The sequence below is a fragment of the Bolinopsis microptera genome, chromosome 4 (genome assembly GCF_026151205.1).
Source record: "Bolinopsis microptera isolate Bmic1 chromosome 4, MBARI_Bmic_1.0, whole genome shotgun sequence".
NCBI lineage: Eukaryota > Metazoa > Ctenophora > Tentaculata > Lobata > Bolinopsidae > Bolinopsis > Bolinopsis microptera.
The window spans coordinates 10654529-10675214 of record NC_087075.1 but is presented as its reverse complement, the minus strand read 5'-3'; the positions used below and the strand labels follow the sequence as shown (position 1 = coordinate 10675214).

The 20686-nt window shown below is 36.6% G+C and overlaps 2 protein-coding genes across 9 annotated transcripts; both read left to right on the top strand.

Annotated features, from left to right (window-relative positions):
- The first annotated feature begins 6834 nt into the window (after window positions 1-6834).
- Window positions 6835-19961, top strand: LOC134814105 (NPC intracellular cholesterol transporter 1-like). 8 transcript variants are annotated; one of them, XM_063822133.1, is made up of 23 exons: window positions 6835-6994; window positions 8822-8920; window positions 9213-9271; window positions 9385-9493; window positions 9654-9789; window positions 10019-10164; window positions 10387-10487; window positions 10821-10921; window positions 11302-11366; window positions 11670-11793; window positions 12726-12818; window positions 13249-13326; window positions 13589-13688; window positions 14954-15059; window positions 15281-15404; window positions 15568-15718; window positions 15867-16140; window positions 16348-16479; window positions 16727-16888; window positions 17089-17220; window positions 17440-17591; window positions 17827-18460; window positions 18611-19956. In XM_063822133.1, the coding sequence occupies exons 1-22, from the start codon at window positions 6878-6880 to the stop codon at window positions 18338-18340; spliced, it is 3075 nt and encodes a 1024-aa protein (XP_063678203.1). In that variant the 5' UTR covers window positions 6835-6877; the 3' UTR covers window positions 18341-18460; window positions 18611-19956. The 8 variants fall into 8 exon arrangements, with proteins under 8 accessions (XP_063678203.1, XP_063678202.1, XP_063678200.1 ...); XM_063822132.1 differs by having other exon boundaries at window positions 11293-11366; XM_063822130.1 differs by having other exon boundaries at window positions 10821-10933.
- LOC134813791 (NPC intracellular cholesterol transporter 1-like) lies at window positions 18406-19567 on the top strand. The gene is made up of 3 exons (XM_063821671.1): window positions 18406-18460; window positions 18611-19149; window positions 19538-19567. Exons 1-3 carry the CDS (start codon window positions 18406-18408, stop codon window positions 19565-19567), a joined length of 624 nt encoding a protein of 207 aa, XP_063677741.1.
- Window positions 19962-20686: the final 725 nt, after the last annotated feature.

Genomic DNA, 20686 nt, shown 5'->3' with positions numbered 1-20686 from the left:
TTATTTTATTGTTAATAGTATAGAAAAAATGGTATATCGTGAGATATACCAGTTCGGAATAATTCTAGTTTTAAAAATGGTATATAGACAGATATACCATTTTTTAGAAGTGTGTTTTACACATGATATAGAATCTTATAAATCATTAAAATACATTTATCTCAAAACTATCAAAAACAGATATACCAGTTTTGCATGTGGTCCCTCAAATATATATATCGACACTATCACACAATAAACTGTATCTAAAGACTCAAGCGAGCACTAGACAATGTTTACCTCTTATACCATCAATGAGGTGATCTGGTCACATCAAGCTATAACTGCTATTTATATAATGTATGTGTAGTGAGCTAGTGGAAGCGAGGAATTTCATCGGGAACACGAGTTTCATACCTCGTTCAGGCTGACCTTTGCTGTAATATCGTCTTACTCTTGTCGCTTTGTTGTGGAAGTGGGTATATATTATTTTCTTGTGCATTCCACTTTTAGCTGATCCCGCGTATAACCGAATAGTTTGATAATCTGGTCATAATCACCTCATGCTCTCCATAGTGTTATTACATCACCAGAGATAGTAATGCAGTGTAAAGCCTACAAGTGTTAACTTGTTCCTACTAGTGTGGTCTGTATGTATTCTTTTCGATCTGGGAAGGAGTAATATCAAACAAAGTTCTAACCGCCATTTCTTGTCTTGTGAATCATTGCAGAAGAATCATTAACGGAAATCTTACCATAATTAAATTGATCTTATAGTTTAACGAGGTTTCATACAAAGTTCCTCCTCTCCCCGCCCCCCCCCCCCCTTCTCTATAGCTACATGTGTTCAGCTTTTCACATCTCGACATTTCATTCACAGTTTCAACAACAACAACAGCAACTATATCAACACTATCACACAATAAACTGTGCCCAATGACTAGACAATGTTTGTCTCTTATACCCTCATATAATGCGGTGATCTGGTCACATCTAGCTATAACTGCTATTAATATGATAATGTATGTGCACTGAGTAGAGTTACCAGTTAGTGTAAGCTAGTGTAAGCGAGGAATTTCATCGGGAACACAAGTTTCATACCCCGTTCATGCTGACCCTTGCTGTATCATCTTGTCGCCTTGTTGTGGATTGTGGAAGCATGGGTATATTACTTTCTTGTGCGTTCCACTTTCAGCTGATCCCGCAAATAATAAGCGAATAGTTTGATAATCTGGTCATAATCACCTCATACTCTCTATAGCTCTCTATAGCGATATTACATCACCAGAGATAGTAATGCAGTGTAAAGCCTACAAGTGTTAACTTGTTGCTACTGGTGCTACTCCTGCTGGTGCTATAGTGCTTATAATATTGTTGTTATTGTTAAGAGTGATCAGAGTTGCTTAAAAGTTGTAGTAGGTGTGTTATATTCGCGTCAAATACTTTGTACAGTTATTTTGCGACTAAATTCTGTTTCGCTGCGAGTATTTGTTTAATTGTCTTGCTGTTTCCTATTCCTGACAACTTAAACGCAAGAAATGGCACAACTTATAATGTCCCTTTTTCTTTGTTTACAGTCATTGAACGATTTACGATGTCCTGTAAAAAGCTATGGGGTTTAACGTTCGATAAGGTCATAATCCTAATTTTAAAATTTCATAATCTCACGAGAATTCAAACAATTTGCAACTACGTAACAAGTTTCAAAAACAGGAATGAACCCCTTTGATAATTTTTTTCGTTACTTAACGGGAAAATAACTGGCAGGAAATTTCAAAAGAAATAAAATAAGAAAATATTAAACTTCAACAACAAACGGACGGGTCGCTGAGAGGTAAATCTGTGCAGGTTTATAATTGAATAATTACCAAAATTAAGCTAAGCATTAGCAAGACATGATTAACTAATGACTAATAATCTTGTTAAATAATTAAAGTTACAAAATATGGAATAGGTATGTAACAGTCAAGTGTGCAAACGGCTCACTTTGAAAATGATATCAGTATACCCGACATTATATCCTTTACTTCAGTCGCTACCTTTTCGTTTGTCACTCTTTGTCACTTTGTCACTCTTTGTCACTTTGTCACTCTTTGTCGCTACCTTTTCGTTTGTCACTCTTATTTAGAACATGAATGAGTTTAGGTATATGCTTGAGTATACGTATTTACAGCTTTACGTATTTACAGCTTGTGTAGATTTGTTTTTGATCAATTTAATCTTGTTATATTTAGTGTTATATAATGAAATGACTAGTGTTATGTAATGAAGATGTGGCTCTGACAACATGATAAAAGCAACATATGCAGTATTCTGCAATCTTCATGTGTGTATGCACTGTGTCAACGTTGTCAAAGGTGTGAAAGGTGTGAAGTAACAGTACAATGCGTTTAACACACGTCACACACCCGCGTCAACAAACAGATAACAACAATACTTCTTATATAGTTATATAGTTTAACTGGTAATGGTACTGGTAATGTTATAGACCGGAGAGAAATCGTAAAGTTTGATCGATCCCATGTTTAAGACGTAAGTTTTTAACAAATATACTGGCGTCAATGCACCATAGAAAACAAAGCTTTAATTTACTGGCAAATGGTCCACAAGGAAGTTAAGTTTAATGAATAAAATACTCAAGACATTATCTCGCGTGGTTAAACTCAATCCTAGAGCTATCATCTTCATGACAAAATCATTATTACCCCCTACCAATTTAGATTAAATAGTGTGACAAATTTGGCAGTACAACACAACGAATACTTCACAACTTAAACTGATAGTAACGAACAAGGACTCTCACTCGGTCTAGACACAAATATTACTCACAGAAACCTGCATATTATGTGCATTATTACACATAACACATCACGAGTCACATTTCAATATATTTCATTGTTGATAACGTCATTTATACTTTTATACTCGTGCAACGAAAATAGCCAAGAGCCTAGTATATGTCCAATTTTAACAAGGGGTTGAGTTAGAATCAGCACAATGGTGGACACTAGAGTTGTGTTAATTCTGAGTTTTATGCTCTCCTGTAGTGATTCAGATTGTGCGAATTCCTTGTTGAAGTATAACGTTGCCGGTTTGTACCTTGCCGGTGTGTACCTTGCCGGTGTGTAGATATTTAATCCTGTTGTAACTCACAGAGGGCTTTTTTGTTATGACATTATTCGGGGCCTTTTTGGTTCTTTACAATTGACATTGATTACTTAATCGGTTGTTTCACTTGTTCCCACTTACTTTACAATTACAGTGCTAGTTCCTTGACAAGTATTTTTATTTGCCAGTTTAATTTTAATTACATTGATCTTATAGTTTAACGAGGTTTCATACAAAGTTCCTCCTCTCCCCCCCCCCCCCCCCCCTCTATAAATGTGTTCAGCTTTTCACATCTCGACATTTCAATCACAGTTTCAACAACGACAACAACAGCAACTATATTAACACTATCACACAATAAATTGTTTCTTATGACGGGAACTAGAATGAACACCGATGCAACATTAAGACAACAATAAGACAACATTAAGACAGCATTAACGCAACAAACACCAATAAGACAACAAACGATAAGACAACATTAAGACAACATTAAGATAACAGTAAGGCAACATTAAAGCAACAAATTCGTTTAAGACAACAGTAACAAACTTAGTAAGCAACAAATTATGTTTAACACTATTTCTTCGAATATATTTTACTTTGTCACATTATATTTTACTTCATCAACTGAGTAATACGAAAATTGTGACTATAAAACTCTGAAAATGAAATAATTAGGTTTTATTATTTATCAGGTAATATAGATAATCTGATCATAATCACCTCATAGGATTGTTTCACTTGTTCCCACTTACTCTAGAATTACAGCGGTTGTGCTAGTTCCTTGACAAGTATTTTTATTTACCGGTTTAAGAAACTGGTTTGATAAATTATGAAGGACTCGTTTTTAAACTTATGCTCGTTTTTTGGCTTCTTCTCAAGCAAAATTCAGATGTAGTTTTATATTTTACAGTGCCTCATTAATCATTCAGTTTGACCTATATCTGTTCACTTGCTTTTTTACTACAAAACCAATTTACATATTAGTTTCCATTGGCGAATGGTTGAATTTGTCCACTTCCAGCCTTGCTGTATTAGTGCATTACGCATGTTGAATAAGGTAGCACAAAGTATATTGAAGCGATGACTAAAAGTTGTAATTAAAAATGGCAGAATTAAATCATGAAGAGATTATATACCGACCACAACGAGGCCATGTTAAAAGTTTCCGTTCAGACTTTCAGCTGACCTCCACACTGACATCACACTAACTTTCAAAAAGAATCTTCACAGAAAAACTGTAATACGATTCATGAAAACACGAAATTATTTAACCTGATAAGCTCAAAGACTGCACGCTTCAAATACCCCAAATTTGGAATCCTCAAATTACAAAACATCCGGATTCCGGTAAATGAGCGGTAAGCGAACAAACCACGCATTAAACTAAATTAAAGTGCACACGCAACAATGCTGACAAAAGACAAGGCACTGTACGTTACAGTACGCTTATTTATACCTAGAACTGAATCTGCGTACAAATTGCGTGCGGAGTAAGTCTAAACTTACTCCCCACTGACTCCCTACTTACTCCGCACGCAATTTGTACTTTGTATACTGAGCAATCTCTGTCGGTGTGTTGTGTGTACTCTACACCATTATAGGGTCACGTGTACCAGTCTTATTATTCTGTCTTTGTTCGTGCTGTTCGTGATAATGCGGTGACAACATCTGCTCTATGTTATCCCTTTGTTTAATTTCTGTTTTATACTTGATGGTGAGATCCTAAGTCTGCCCGAGCCACACCTTCTCGAGCAGTTCTAATATATCTCTTGATTCAGCACGAATCGTTCGAAATTCTTACAATTGTGCCGGTCCATGAATGTGGGGTGAAATTCGATTACAAGATTATCATTGTGTGTTTTCTAGCGTTAATCAGCTGTATCTTGCGGAAAACGTGTGTATTTCAATTTGAGTTTATGGTCAGATATATTTCAAAAAGTAATTCGTTTTATCCTTTTCTTGATTGATATTTTAAATTTTATGATAATTGAATAGTATTTTTGAACTTTTGAAGTGTCTCCTGTCTTCCGTTTATATGATTTGATTTGATTTGAAACTTTTACAAAATAGCAAATATACAAATGTACAGCAAATCGAACAAACATATAAAATGGGCCGAAATGTATAAATGCTATAAAGCGTGGGTCAGTGAAACAAGTACAGAGGACAACTTTTAAAACACGAGGTTTATGGCCGCCCAAAGTCTCAATAACGTCACCTCCACCTAGTAATAAAATTATGAAATATGAAGTGTGAAACAAATTATGAAATATGAAGTGTGAAACAAATTATGAAATATGAAGTGTGAAACAATCAAGAAATAGCTCGTATATAAATTATAAAATTGTCTCTCAAATACAGATAACGTCCGAAAACTATTAAGATACACAATACTCATTCAAATACTGATCAGTGTCCGAGAGACATGAGTTGCTTCATGGTGGTTTCTTATCACGGCTACAGACTTTCCCGTACCGGATATAGTGGTCGAGATGAGTCTGTTCAGCCCTTTTCTTCTTCAGGTCGGTAACCAGATGTTTCCTCGTTGCTCGTTCTTCGCTAGATCTATCTGGACAGATCCATACATTTTTGTGGGTCTCAACTAGCCTCAGTCTTCCTGTTTTCATCAGAATCTGTTGAACCGCTGTTGAGCTTGGGACAGTGATCTTTACTGGTCGGATAGTCGTACTACCTGTCATCTTCCTGCCGACTCTAGTCGCTTCGAAGTGAGGTTTCTCCCCAATCTCCTCCAGAACTGCGGTTACTAGCGCTGGAAGCTGTTCTCCCTCTTCTTCTTTCAACCCAAACACAATCAGGTTCTTGCTCCTGTCCTCCTCTGCAGCCACACTCTTCATCACCTTCTTCAGTATGTTACTGTCGCAGACCGTACCACTTTCACCTTTCTGTTGTACAGCTGCACTGTAGCTCTTAATCCCTGACTCCACCGTTGTTTGCACTGTCTTCTTAACCGATGTCTTAAACAACTCTAGTTCTTTGTCCTTCTGCACAAGCAGCTGGCCCTGCAGCCTGATCAACTTATCCTTGTCTTCTAACGCTTCCGTCTTCAAGAAATATATGATCTCCTCCATTTTAGCCATCTGGCATTCATGCCGTTGAACGAGGTCTATTGCTTCCACAAGCCGAAGTGCCAGATGCTTTTTATAGACAGTTGGAGCCATAAATATTTCTCTGTCCATATTCTCCACCAATATCTCCTTCGTCTATTTTCAGTTCTTTTCCCAGCGCAATGAACCACTTAGTACAACTGTCCTTCAATTTTGTCTGTTCATCATACTCGAATCCTTGAATTTGGTCCAGAGATTGGGTCACCTTACGATCATCCTCCATAGTGTACTTGTATAGGAATGTACAAGTACACACGCAAAGGCTAACTACGCGGTAGCATCAAACTGAACTTATCGCAATTTACAAAAGATAACAGAGCTCGATAATTGCAACGTAAGCTACACTGACTACTACATATTATTATATTTATTTTATTCTATTAATAAATAGTTGTTGCTTGGTTTCCCAAAGAGAGAGCTCAACTGCACTGAGGATTGGTATTGTTTTTTCTATAACCATACCATGAAACGGATCGTATGCCCGCCAATTTGATGGTTTCAATTGTTTGAAATTTTATTATATCATAAAATTTTGTTACAGTTGATACATTTCCCTGTTTTAAACCGAGTGAAAGCTCCCTTTCTCACTACACCGCTAACTTTACCGCCCACTTATAGGTACTGTGTAATGGTGCGGTAACAACCTCTCTCTCCTAACCATGAACACTAGATCAGCCCTTACCGCGGCGGTCCTATCAGCGTGTTTACTGCTCTGTGTGTATACGGAGGACTATAGCGATGAGTACACACACGAACCTGGGAAATGTATCCTACAGGTAGAAATCATTTTAGATTATTATTGAGTTTCATATCAATTTAATTTTAGGCAAAGTGCCATATTATTCCTGATACCTTATAACTTTATAAGCTTATACTGTTATATTATGTTATGTGTTTCATGCTATATTATCTGTATTATATTTTAACTTGACGAAATCCCCCCGACAACGGGGACATTACCAAAAAATTACCCTATGGTGACACCAATTTCAGCTCGCAAATGGAGTTGAAACCTCGCCATTTTTATCAGGGTTGTAAAAAGGATAGGAATAGAATATAGCATTCTTAAAATTTTGATCGAGGTTTCTTGCTTTAGATTTTTTATAATTATTATTAACGAACGTCGGAAGTGAGGTAAAATAAACGTTAGAATAATGGCGTTATTTTAGCAAAGGTTAACTGCGTCGTTGCTTAGCAACATCAAGAGATTGCACGTGCGCGAGCAAGAACAGATTAGCAACGCGCGTTGCCATGCTCTATGATACGTAGTCATAACCAGCTCACATTACAATTTACAATTTATCCATAACTGTGGTTGTGATTGATGTTTTTTGATGCGGTGAAAAGTATCGATTAGGGAATTAAATAAAACCTTTATCGTTAACAGCAAATAAAAATCCATATAATTTATATTACGGAGCTAGCTGCTAGATCATAGATAAGTAGATAGATAGATGATTCATGATGAAAAGAAACTATAACATAACTGATTTTAAATTTCCTTGAATAAAGCTTTCAGCTAGTGGATTTACAGGTTTGAGGAAGCCTATGAGCTAGGTAGGCAGAAAACTAGTGTTTACCATATTATAAGGCACAACACTCATACTAAAAAAAAGCTTTAAAATCGTACAAGATAAATATATGGTCAGGAACAGGTTGTAATAATACGGAATATTGTAACTGTCCCAGGTCCCTTTGATCACGAATCAATACGAACAAAAAGGTAGATTGATAACAGCGTGAATAAGCTTGAAGCTTGTGGCGTATAATTAGTGATGTGATCCATGGATTGAATATAATTGACCTAGAAAATATGGGCTAGATCTGGGGTAGAGTTCATATGACAACTCTGTACATAGAAGCTAGAAATTAAGAAGTGAACATGTTCTAAATTGAGCTATAGCAATGAATAGATTTGTTTCGCTTTATAAGGCAGCTGACCCAGGCCGAGTCTATCGAGAACAAAATAAAAGGATGAAACATTTTTCCTGTAAGCTTGTAGTAAAAATATACTAGCTTGTTGAGGATTACATGCGATGAGCTACTGTTACTTTATATCACAAGATCCAATCATGTCATAACATTCCCTTATCCCTACTCAATATCCCATTCACTGTAATTGATAAGCTAAGAAGGTACACGAAACGTGTGTGAAGTGTGAACAATGTTGCGTTATCCAGCTATTGTCGTGCAAAGCACCTACAGCTTTACACGTCACGAGGCACACTGTTCCTACTCAAGTATTGTATCCTACAAATATTCTCTCCAGATACTATTTATTCAGGCAATACAATCGAGAATATATCTATTTATATCTAAAACTTGACGAAAGAATCCAAAATTTCTACAGTATAACAGAGCTAGATGATGAATAGAAATTAAAACATAACTGATTTTTTAAATTTCTTCGAACAAAGCTTTCAACTAGCGGGTTTCTAGTTTATTATATGCTTCCCTTGCGGGATATATCGGCAAATTATCAGCTCTCAGTGTCCGAGACTTTTAGTGGATATAATTCCCGGAAGGTATTATATGTTATATTCTTGTTATATTCTTGTTATATCCTTGTTATATTCTCATTTCTAACACATTCCCCACCTCAGAATTCCTGTGGATCAAGTTTACCCTGTGCTCATAATACAGTGGATCCAATAGTACCTGACGATGAACACCTACAACTCTTGAAGACTGCTTGTCCTATGGTTAGTCGAAATATCGATATAACTTGCCTATTAAATATAAAACTAAACATAAGTTACTTATACAATATACATAAATATAAAGACTATCAAAACGTTTGATCAGTGATCTTGGTGATCTTGGTGATCTTGGTGATCTTGGTGATCTTGGTAATCTTGGTGATCTTGGTGATTTTGGTGATCTTGGTGATCTTGGTGATCTTGGTGATCTTGGTAATCTTGGTGATCTTGGTGAGGCTGGGGTTATTTCATATGCTTTTTCCGTTCTCTCTGTAGTATAATTTACATTTTCCAGTACGCAGATAAAGAGAATGTTTGCTGTGATAAAGATCAGCTCCAAGACTTTATCAAACAGTAAGATACAAACCTTTTTAACGATCAAACTTGTTCAAAAACAGTTAATTTTAGATGAGACCTACCTATTACATGTATTATATGTACAAAATTAACATTCTCTAATATTTCAGGTTGGACGTAGTGAAGAACATCATAGGCGGTTGTGATGCATGCTACTGGGACTTCCAGGCAATAGAATGTGCTTTCTTTTGTGATCCCAACCACGCCCAGTTCATTCAGGTATTTTAAGTATGCTGATAATAGTCTTCATGTGTGATTAGAAATTTCTGGTATGATTGGTTCTGTTAGAAATATTTATCTATCTATCTTATTCGTGCAATATTTTGTATCACTATCAGACATTCTTGAGCTTTGCAATTGATGGTTCTCCCTATTTCAGATAACTAATTCGACTTTGAATGCCACTGATTCGAGGACCACAGTGTCCGGTATCAGATACTTCATCACTAAAGATGCTGCGCGGCGTATTTACGACGCTTGCAAGAACGTGCGGGATTCCATCTCCGGCGGAATTGGTAGGTAACCGAGAAATTTGGGTCTTCAGGAAACTGTGCTCGATGGGTGATAATTTTTACTTCCCTATGTGAATTTTACTGTTCAATTAAAAGATTAAAGTTGAAAATTTAAACTCAATATCGAAATTAAAACATCCCGTCTAAAACCTGTGTTTGAAAGTGGAACTTCTTATCTTAAAAGTGATTGCGTTTTATCTCAAGTAGACATTTTAACTAAACCCTCATCCAGGGATCGTGTACGTGTGTGGAAGTGCTGACTGTGACCAGAAGACATTCTACGTGAAGCTAGGAGATAACGCTTACACAGACCTAAAAGTAGAGTTCATCGTCCAGGATACTTCCTCTGTAGAGTACGTGAAGCCTAAAACTGATGAGGTTAGAACTTAAGTTGCTAATAATACACCAACGTGTGTTGGGTTGAATAAAGATCATTAAGTGTAGGAAGGGGTAGTCCATGTGAAAAAAAGTGAGATTCTTTGCATCCAATTTTGGAATCTCGCTTTTTCACCTTTCACTTTTTTTCTTTACTTTTAAAATTTCCAATATTTCTAACATTGTTAACTTAACTTATATTTCTAACACTGAATTCTTCATCAGGATGTGTTTGACTGTTCGGATACTGTAAACAACAAGACATGTGACTGCTACAACTGTGAGCAGATCACATGCCCAGTGTTTGTAGATAAGAACACAATCAAGTAAGTATAAAGTAACTACTATAACTAAGTCAGACTTGTTAATAAATAATATTGATATGTTTTAATTATAATATTAGTACCATTGCAAAAAGTTTACGATTTAATCGGTGAGATTTAGATGATTCGACGTCCACATAACTCATAAGACCTTTTGTCAGATTAAAACCAAAAAAATTTAAAAACAAGTCTCATATCAATTAACACATCAATGATTCAATATCTAATTACTAATTACTAAATACTAATTACTAATTACTAATTACTAATTACTAATTACTAATTACTAATTACTAATTACTAATTACTTATTAACCACTAACCCATCCTCCCCAGGACCTGGCACTACACTCTGCCAGTAGGACTGGCTCTCTGCCTGGTCTGGATAATACTAGTTGTAGTCCTCACATTCCTACACAAAACTAAAACTACTACAAGTAATCAGACAGGTGTTCTACTTTCGTGTTTCTTAGTTTGGGGCACTAGTTACCATAGCAACGGGCACAAGTTACTATAGCAACCAAATTAGTTGCCTTAGTAACTCGGCTAGTTACTATTATATTATAGTGGATTTTAGTTCTTTTTGTCTGTAGTTTTCGATCGTAGGGTCTAAAAATCAAAGATTTTCAATATTAAGTTGTGATGTATGAGTGCGATACGTGGTTGTGATGTGTGATCCAAATGTTGTAAAGTGATCTAATTACCAACTTTTGTCCACTGTGATCATTAATTTGTTTGATAAATAAAGTACTAAAATATTTATTGTCTGAAAATATTTAATCCAAGAATTAAATTACTAATACTTCAGATATTATAGAAATAAAGCAAGTAGCTGCTACCGGACTAGATAACAAGGGAGCCGAACTAACAAGCCCTGTTCCTGTATGTTTTATATCAATTAATTAATTAATCTTATATTAATTAATTAAGTAATTAATTAATTAATTAATCTATTAATTAAGTAAGTAATTTTAGTCTTCTATTAATCCATTTCACGAGGCTCGATCAAGCTTATGCTTAATCAACTTTGACTATCAGCTTCAAGTTTCTATTCTTTTCCACTCACTCGGATTGCTATAATAATCATGCTAACCCTTAATTTATATCGGAGAAATGAAGTAAGATATTTAGTGTAGTTTAACACTACAATTTGTGTAATAATATAATAACCTCCACCCTGATTAGACGCATCAGAACGGTAACGCAGAGTACGGCACCTCAATCTCCCCTGAACTTTCCCGTCCTAATGATGTTCCTCTCTCTCCAAACCTCTCCGTAGCTAGCACTGCATCCCCTCTGCCTACTACTGGTAATTAATTAGTTAATTAGTCAATTAGGTGGTTCTCTTCGAAGTATGATTGCTAGATAGATTCATGTAAAGCAGTTTTGTTCATTGAATTCAAAGAGGAGAGTTCACATATAAAGTAAGCTAGCATTTCGGGTCAAGGTTTAGAATTGCTTGCTAGTGTAATTTCTACGCTATTATTGCGTCTTAAAGTAATTACAGAGCCACAGAGGGAGGGAGTGGGAGGGCTTGGGTAATATATGTGAAGTTTCTACATACTTTCTCCTTTTCATGAGCGAGTGAAGCATTTTTAGCTGTTGTGTTCGCAACGTTGTGGCTTACTTATACCCTTGTTGCCAGATCAACGTGAGCTCTGCATTTGACTTGCAGTTACTGTTGCTGTTGTATTTGCTGAATGTTTTTCAATACAATCCCCAGAATAGAAGGAAGTTTCAGGAATTTAAAATATGTTTTAGAGAACGTGACTCAGACCTTCACTTCATTCAAATATCACCATGAGACACAGAGACAAATGACTGAGGAGTCAAAAGTTCGTAAGTTAGCAGCATGAACACGATTTTCAGGATAAGCATAATTCAAAGTGCATAAATACATAACGGAATTTTATTCATTTTTTAGTTCACAAGAGACGGCAGAAAAAAGATGATCTCTTCATCTACCTTCATAGCACTTTTGTTCATGGTATCTAAACATCTCATCGTATTCGAGCTTTTCATTTAGAATTAAAACTAGTCCTTCATTCAACTTTATAGTTTATATAGCTCAAGTCCTCTTCTAATACCAGACACCTAAATAACATATCATAAAATCACAAAATAATGATCACATATCCAGTAAATCCATGCTATTTACATAAAGATTGTTATCGTTCATTTGTACGGAAAAAATTTGCATTTCTCTTTGAACGAAGAAAAAAAGAATTTTAATACATTCAGATGATGGAATTTCTGAAATGCCAAATCATCATGGTGAAAATGGGGCCTGTATAGAAGAAGTCGAAGTGATGTTGGTGAATGGAAATAGTAACGGTATGCATCATGTCAAACGTTTTGACTCAAAAATATGTGATTTTCCGAAATGAATAGTGCTTCTGTTAATTATGACAGAAGGAATTGGTACAGATTCACTTAATTAATATAATAGCAGGGGTTATCAGTTAGTACCGATCACTCTGATTCTTCTTATTGAAGATAATTCTTACTCTTGTAACTGAAATGATGTCTGTTCAACAAGCGATGCATCCAATTAACGCTTTTTGATTGTTTTATCTTATAAGCATGTCTCTGTGATTACATTTGCACCCACAGATTGTTAATTCAGCTAGATCCTCTCCAACCAATTCACAAAATATACATTCATTGTCTGTGAACATTTTATATTCTTAAATCAAGTCTATGGTTCTTATTCTTCAAGTTATCGCACAAAAATAATATAATCATGACATAAATCCTCCCACAGAATACGAAAATAGGTCACTTGTAAAGAAGAAACAGGAACCTGCTTATCAATGCTGGCTCCGACTCGGCCCAAGATTAGGTAAGTTCAGATAACTAAACGTATTTATAAAATGTATGATTAGGTAAGTTCAGATAAATTTATATCCTAAATCCTGATAAGATATTTGATATTTGGCTAGGGAATAATTTAAGCAAAGATTCGATAAACAATCTAAAGTGCCCTCGCCAAACTAATCTAAGTACAACTTAACAATTCGAACTGATTTCTTTGTTTACGTTTGAGCTAATAATATAATATTATTTGGGATAATAATATAATATCTAACTGATTGCCAAAACAGGTGACTGTTGGTCCAATTTGGTGTTTGATTACTGGTACATCGTGCTGGTAGTATGTTTCATTCTGGCTGGTGTATGCTGTGGGGGCTGGTACAACTTCAGGTCAGTCAACCATTGTATTAATTAGCATTAATTAACATTAGTTAGTTAGTTGTTTTATAAAATAATCTTTATTATTATAAACACTAGAGATCGATATCTAATGTTAATCTTAGTGCTAAATTATAATTTCATAAAACCTAATCAGTTAAATTGGGGGGGGGGGGGGGGGGGGGGTGCAGGTACTTTTTTGATGGAACAAATGCTGACTTTTCGAAATTTCTGAAAAAAACCACCCACCCACCTCCTTCACGAATGGAATAACAAAAAAGTACCACGGTACTTTTCGAAATTTCAAAAAAGTACCACGGTACTTTTCGAAATTTTCCCGAATGACCCCCCACCCCCTCCTTTTTTTAAAAAAATTCCTGTTTATCAGTTTTCCTAAACTGAAGATGTTCTGACACCTCGATGTGACTTGTGAGCAGGGTTGCCGGCATTTTTGAGAGTCATTTTTAAGGTTTTTTCACATCTTTTAGGGCCCCTTTTGACCCATTTTTAAGGTCCAAAACAGTTAAATTCAAGGTTTTTTAAGGTCCACAGTGCGAAAGTTTGGACAAACGTAATGCAATAAAGTGCAAATTTAAGGTTTTTTAAGGTTTTCCGCTACAGAAATTGCAATTATATCTAAAGGGGGAAGGTATCATTTCAGAAAAACCCAATTAGATCTACACCGAGCTAGGTATAATTTCAGAAAAACCCAATTAGATCTACAACAAGCTAGGTATAATTTCAGAAAAACCCAATTAGATCTACACCGAGCTAGGTATAATTTCAGAAAACCCCAATTAGATCTACAACAAGCTAGGTATAATTTCAGAAAAACCCAATTAGATCTACAACAAGCTAGGTATAATTTCGGGAATTTCAGAAAAACCCAATTAGATCTACGACAAGCTAGGTATAATTTCAGAAAACCCCAATTAGATCTACAACAAGCTAGGTATAATGTCAGAAAAACCCAATTAGATCTACAACAAGCTAGGTATAATTTCAGAAAAACCCAATTCTAACATTTTGGTAATGAAAAAGTACCATGTACTTTTATAATCATGTTTTGGGGTACCAATTCTTTTTTTTTGGGACAAAAAAAGTACCATGATACTTTTCGAAAATTTCAATAAACACCCACCCACCCCTCGGGTACTTTTAGGGTTATGTTCCATCAAAAAAGTACCTGCACCCCCCCCCCCCCCCCCCCCCCCGGTTAAATATCAATCTCTTAATACAAATCTCACGAGAGTGATTCACATAATCTTCTGTTTCAGGATCACGACGGATCCAGTGGAACTGTGGACTTCAAAAGACAGTATCAGTAGGATGCAGAAGATTGACTTTGACAGTCAGTTTGGAACTACGTATCGTACTTGTCAGGTAATCTCAAAGTTTATATTTCTCCTTTTTGTTCATTTTCTGCTCACCTTCACCCTTTTAATAACTCATTTTCAAAGCTCAGAAAACAAATATTCATTATTCATGATAGTCAATATTCATAGATCGCCCTACTGATAAGATACCCATTGATAAGATAATTAAATTCATTCTCACACGGAACATTCTCTTAATCTAAGTTTAAAGTTTTTGTTCCCTTTCAGATGGTAATCAAAGAGAGATCACCCTCAACATTCGGAGTTAACAATAAAGTTGTTAACGGAATCTTTAACCCCGATATAATGAAACAAACTTACGACATGATGGTTGCTATCGAGTCTCTAAAAGGTACGTTCTACTTTTGTCCCTTTAAGGAATCAAGCTCATTGCTGTCCCTGTATCTTGGAAATTGCATCATCAATAAGAGCAGCAATCAACAACGATTAGTTATGGTTACTATACTTTAACCGCTAACTTAAAATTTGTTTAGTTTAACAAACAACCTTTACAGTGGGTGAAGTATCATACTCGGACTTGTGCTACAAGCCGCTCGGAGAATTCAACAAGACCAACCCAAGAGAGGATTGTGCTACTCTGTCTGTCTTCCAGTGGATGGATAACGATAGAAACATTCTGGATAACCCTACCGAGTATATCAAGAGGTAGGTTTATCCGTACCTTATCTGAGTTATACTTATCACCTTATCAAAACATGCTAATTTGATAAAAGAACCTTGCTCGAACAACAATGCTAGCAGCAAGCTCGTGTAGAATGATAACTGTTGTAGTGATAACTCATACCTCTCTCAGAATGGAGTTATGTGCAGAAGCTACAGCTTTACCGGAATGTCTAGCCTCATTCCGGGGACCCTCTGCTACTAACATCGTACTGGGTGGTTACGACGCTAAGGATCTCGACTACATGGACTCAACCCTACTGGCGGTTACTTTCGCTCTAGACGGATCAGACACGAAACTAGATAATATCTTGAAGTGGGAGACAGCTATGAAGGAGTACTTGTTAGAGGAGACGGGAAGAAGAACTGATCTGAAGATAACGTTTAGTACTGACAGGGCTTTAGAGGTATGACGTCATCAGTTGTGTAACGTTATCAGTAGTATAAATATAGTCATGCGCATTGCACATGTTACATTCATCTGTTTAAGCTCTAACAGACAAATCTACAAGACACTCCAGTCTCCCACATTTTCATTATCATTAACCTCAACTACAACCTCAATAAACTCTATAATAACCTCAGTAACCTCAATAACCTCAACATTCTCCCAGGACGAGATAAACAGGGCCTCTCACGCGGATATCTTTACTATTGTGCTGAGTTACATTCTAATGTTCGTGTATGTAGGAATAACACTCGGGGACATTGACTGTTCCTTTAAAGGTTGCCTACTCAACTCAAAGGTAGGAGCTGAGTTATAAAACATGTTAAAAAACCCATTTTGATAAATTTCGTCTTTTTATTATTGCATAATGTGTTAATTTTTGCACGGCTGATCCTGCTATCTGCATGGTTTTATTGCATGTAAAATTCACTCTTTAACGTGCAATAGAACCCCCCTTGCAGCGTGGTCATTCCCAAAGCAGCTATAACTACCAACCAATCAGAACCGCTCATAAGTCCCACGTGCAAAAATCAAACCAATCCCAGGCGTTGCTAGGGGTGGGAGGCGTCGTCATAGTACTGGTAAGCGTGGTGAGTGCTCTGGGCGCGACGTCCTACGCTGGACTCCCTACTACACTGATAGTTGTTGAAGTTATACCCTTCTTGATTTTAGCTGTCGGAGTGGACAATGTTTACATCATGGTGCAGGTTTGTGTGATTCTCAGATAAAAAGGTCTAGACTTTCTTCCTACAAACCCGTTTTAAGGAAACGTAATTTTTAAAATTCTCTATTTTACACGTGAACATCTTTGACATTTAATCCATTAAAACAAAATAGGCGATGACTTCGGGCGTCAGTAAACTTCTGAGTCTCAATCTGCCCGACCTAACAACAGTAATTGTAACAGGGAATACAGCGGATAATCAGCGAGAAGATAGAGCGGGATGAGACCCTCAACTCTACAGCTATTAGAGGGATCTTGAGCTCAATGATGAGGGATGTGTTCCCTGCCATGATCCTCAGTTCACTCTGTCAGATGGTAAGTTTTCTAACTTTATTTTATACGTTTTAACATTTAGTGATTGCCATTTGATCGGGTAACTTAAATTGAAATCCGCCGTTACGTATGATCTACGATTCAAAGAACGCGTTGACTTTGATAGATATTTTTGAACGGGTAATCCGATTTGTGTATCTTATCTAATCTCTAATTCTCTGAAATTTTAAATTTATCGTATCTAATCTGCCCTTCATTCAGGTAGCATTCGCTCTTGGGTCTCTCTCCTTCATGCCCTCTGTCCAGAACTTTGCCTACAACGCTACCATTGCTCTGCTTATGAACTTTATCTTACAGAGCACTGTGTTCTTGATTCTTATACGTTTGGATCTCAAGAGGCAGCTCAGCGGCAGGTAAATAATTCACATTGCCAAGTAGGTCAATAGTGATCTGGCTGTGACCTCAGTGGTTTATTAGATCACATAGGTTGTGTGTCAGGCACTATTTACAAAATTATTTTACAATACACTATTTACAAAATTAATATTAATGATGCGATTTTGGAGCATGTGAACAACTCATCACATAGATTATTCTGGAACTTTAATCTAATTTGTCTATCGGTTGAAATCATTTCAAATTGTCCAGGCTCGATGTGCTATGCTGCGTAAAAACTGAACTGAGCCAAGCCGACAGAGGTCCCACAAGATGGTTTATTGAAGAATACTGGTCCAAATATCTGCTTTACAACAAATGGATCCCTGCGTTTATCCTCATCTTCTTCGGCTGTTTCACAATTGCTAACGTCATGTTGATACCGGACCTCAAATTAGGTCTAGAACCTACCATGGCTCTACCCAGTGACTCGTATCTTCTCGACTATTACCACATCGCCTACAATGACTATAGGATAGGACCTGGAATGTCTTTTGTTTTTAAATCTAAAGACGGCTCACCTTTAGATGTATACGAAGATAAAACATACGGAGAGCTAATCTCAAACACAGACTCGTTACTCAGAACTATCAATAAATACGGAGATTCAGTAGATTTTCAGTATATCACCGGTAAGGGAAGCTCATTCATGCAAGTGTTCAGTGAAAACTGGCTGGAATCAGATCCATGTTGCTGGAATAAGGGGACCAGTTCTGTCCGTCGATAGAGGAGAGAGAGGGTTGTGGGGAGTGTGATAGAGATAGTCTGACTGATGAAACAAAGTATAAGTACATGCAGTGGTTCATATCTGATGTTCCTAGAACAGATGGGTCTGGGTGTTCTAAAGGTAACAATATTTTGTTTCTCTTTCAGTGACAGTAAAATATTTGAACCACCCGAATAGTTCACTCTTGCAAGGTGCCCATTTAATTGGTTAGTTTATTAATTGTACATGTTAAAGTGGTATTATATAATTAACACCGCCTCCCTCCCCCAGGTGGAGCAGTCTCCCACTCCAACAGCGTCAAGTTCTCCTCCTCAAACAGATCCGTTATCTCTGGTCGCTTCACTTCCTCCCACGGCAGACTCTCCACATCTCACGACTTCATCACCGCCCGACAACAAGCCCTGGTGATTGCAGACGAGGTGAACGCTAACAATGACATCATCCAAGTGTACGCTTACTCTTCTTTCTACCCGTACTACGAGCAGTACGATACTATCGTGCGTGAATGCGCGGTTAATCTGGTGGTCACTGTAATAGCTACTTTCATAGTCGCATTAGTGCTGCTAGGGTTCCAGGTCCATGCGGCACTGTGTGTGATGCTGTCTGTAACAATGTGCACAGTGGATATGATCGGGAGCATGGTGTACCTGGATATCCCTCTAAATGCCTTATCTCTGGTTAACCTTCTCATGTCAGTTGGAATTGCTGTGGAGTTTTCAGCTAATATTGTACAAGCGTATACTATGAGCAAAGAGGTGGGGAGGATGAAGAAGGCTAGAAGTGCGGTGAGAAAGACTGGACCTGCTATTGTAAGTGGGATTGCCATGACGAACTTTGTTGGGGTGATAGTTCTTGCGGCCGCTAAATCCCAGCTTTTTGTTATCTTTTATTTCAAAATGTTCTTTACAATTAATGTTTTGTGTGTGGCACATACCATTATATTTTTACCCGCATTTTTAGGATTCCTTGGCGATTAACTAGTACGTGGTAGATTGACTTGTTAATCGGGTAATTAGCTAGTTTATTAAGTGATTAGGTTAACTATTTGATTGGGTATAGGACAACATAATAAAGTTGTGTGGTTTTGGCATGAACAAGTTGACCTGTAAACAAAGAAGGGTTGGTCAATTTTGAAACCGGATTTAGCTTAGGAATTTCCGTTTCATTAGTATGTAATAATGTTTTTTTATCTGTTAGGTCGCCCTTGTAGAGGTTATCATTTCATGATTTTTATCTAGATTAAACTGTAAAGATATTTTACAATTAAGAATCAAGGTAGCCAATGTTATTGTATGTGAAGACTATTACATTAAGCTGTGGTTAATGTGGAACGGTATTATTTGGTGCAGATTTGATAAGACAAATAAAATCTTGTTCAAATCATGCTGATCAAATGAAATTATTACGTTTTATGTATGTTTTATTCTCATTTAGATTTCCAACAAGATTTAGGCAAGGATATTATTATCATTATAACGGTTTTCTTGAGTTTGCTAATTTTTACAGTTATACAAACACGTAACCGATTTGGTTGAATTTAAATTTTAGTTTAAAATATAAACCCATTTTTTAAGAAGTAATAAAAAATTGCGATAGGTTTTAATTTTATACAAGATAAAATGGTTTTATTTCTACTACATACAGGACGTTTACGTCAAAAAATTGAAATTTGTGACCATAGTCATCGTTTTACCGCTACGACAAGCATATTGAGCTTTTGAAAGACGGTTTTAGTTAGTACTAGTAGTGAAAATAGTCTCCAATAAATAGAGTTAATTCATTCAGCAAGAAAGATTCTAGAACATTTTAAACTCTTCTTAGTCTTACTACTCGAGTTCCCACGTACCTACGAGTGGTGGCTGAGAGGTGGCGCGCCTGAGAGGTGGCGCGGGGTATGCAGAGTATGATAAGGGGTTGCAGCGTGTGTCAAGGTGAACTATACAACGTTACGGTTTATTCAATGTCCGCGATTGGCGTGATGAAATTGATGGCGTCTAAGGATTTCGTCGTGCCATGCCATGTCTTTTAGTTTAAGTTTTTGTGTCGAACCCAAAATTGTGCTGAGTGAGTGAGTCGTGTCCAGGGATCCTTTTGTGCTGTGCTGTTTCGTGCCGTCCTGTAAAAAGTAATTTTTTCGGATTGAGGTCATCGATTCTAAACCGTATTATCTCTTTCTATGTATAATCCAAATAGATAACAGGCTGCCGATAACATTAACACGATTACATGTTGTAAAGCTGAAAACCAAACAGACCACTGCTTTTATATACACTGCATGACATACAGTGTTATTTAATAACATATAACTGTAAGATAACCGTACCATTAGGTTTTTTTTTCGTGCGT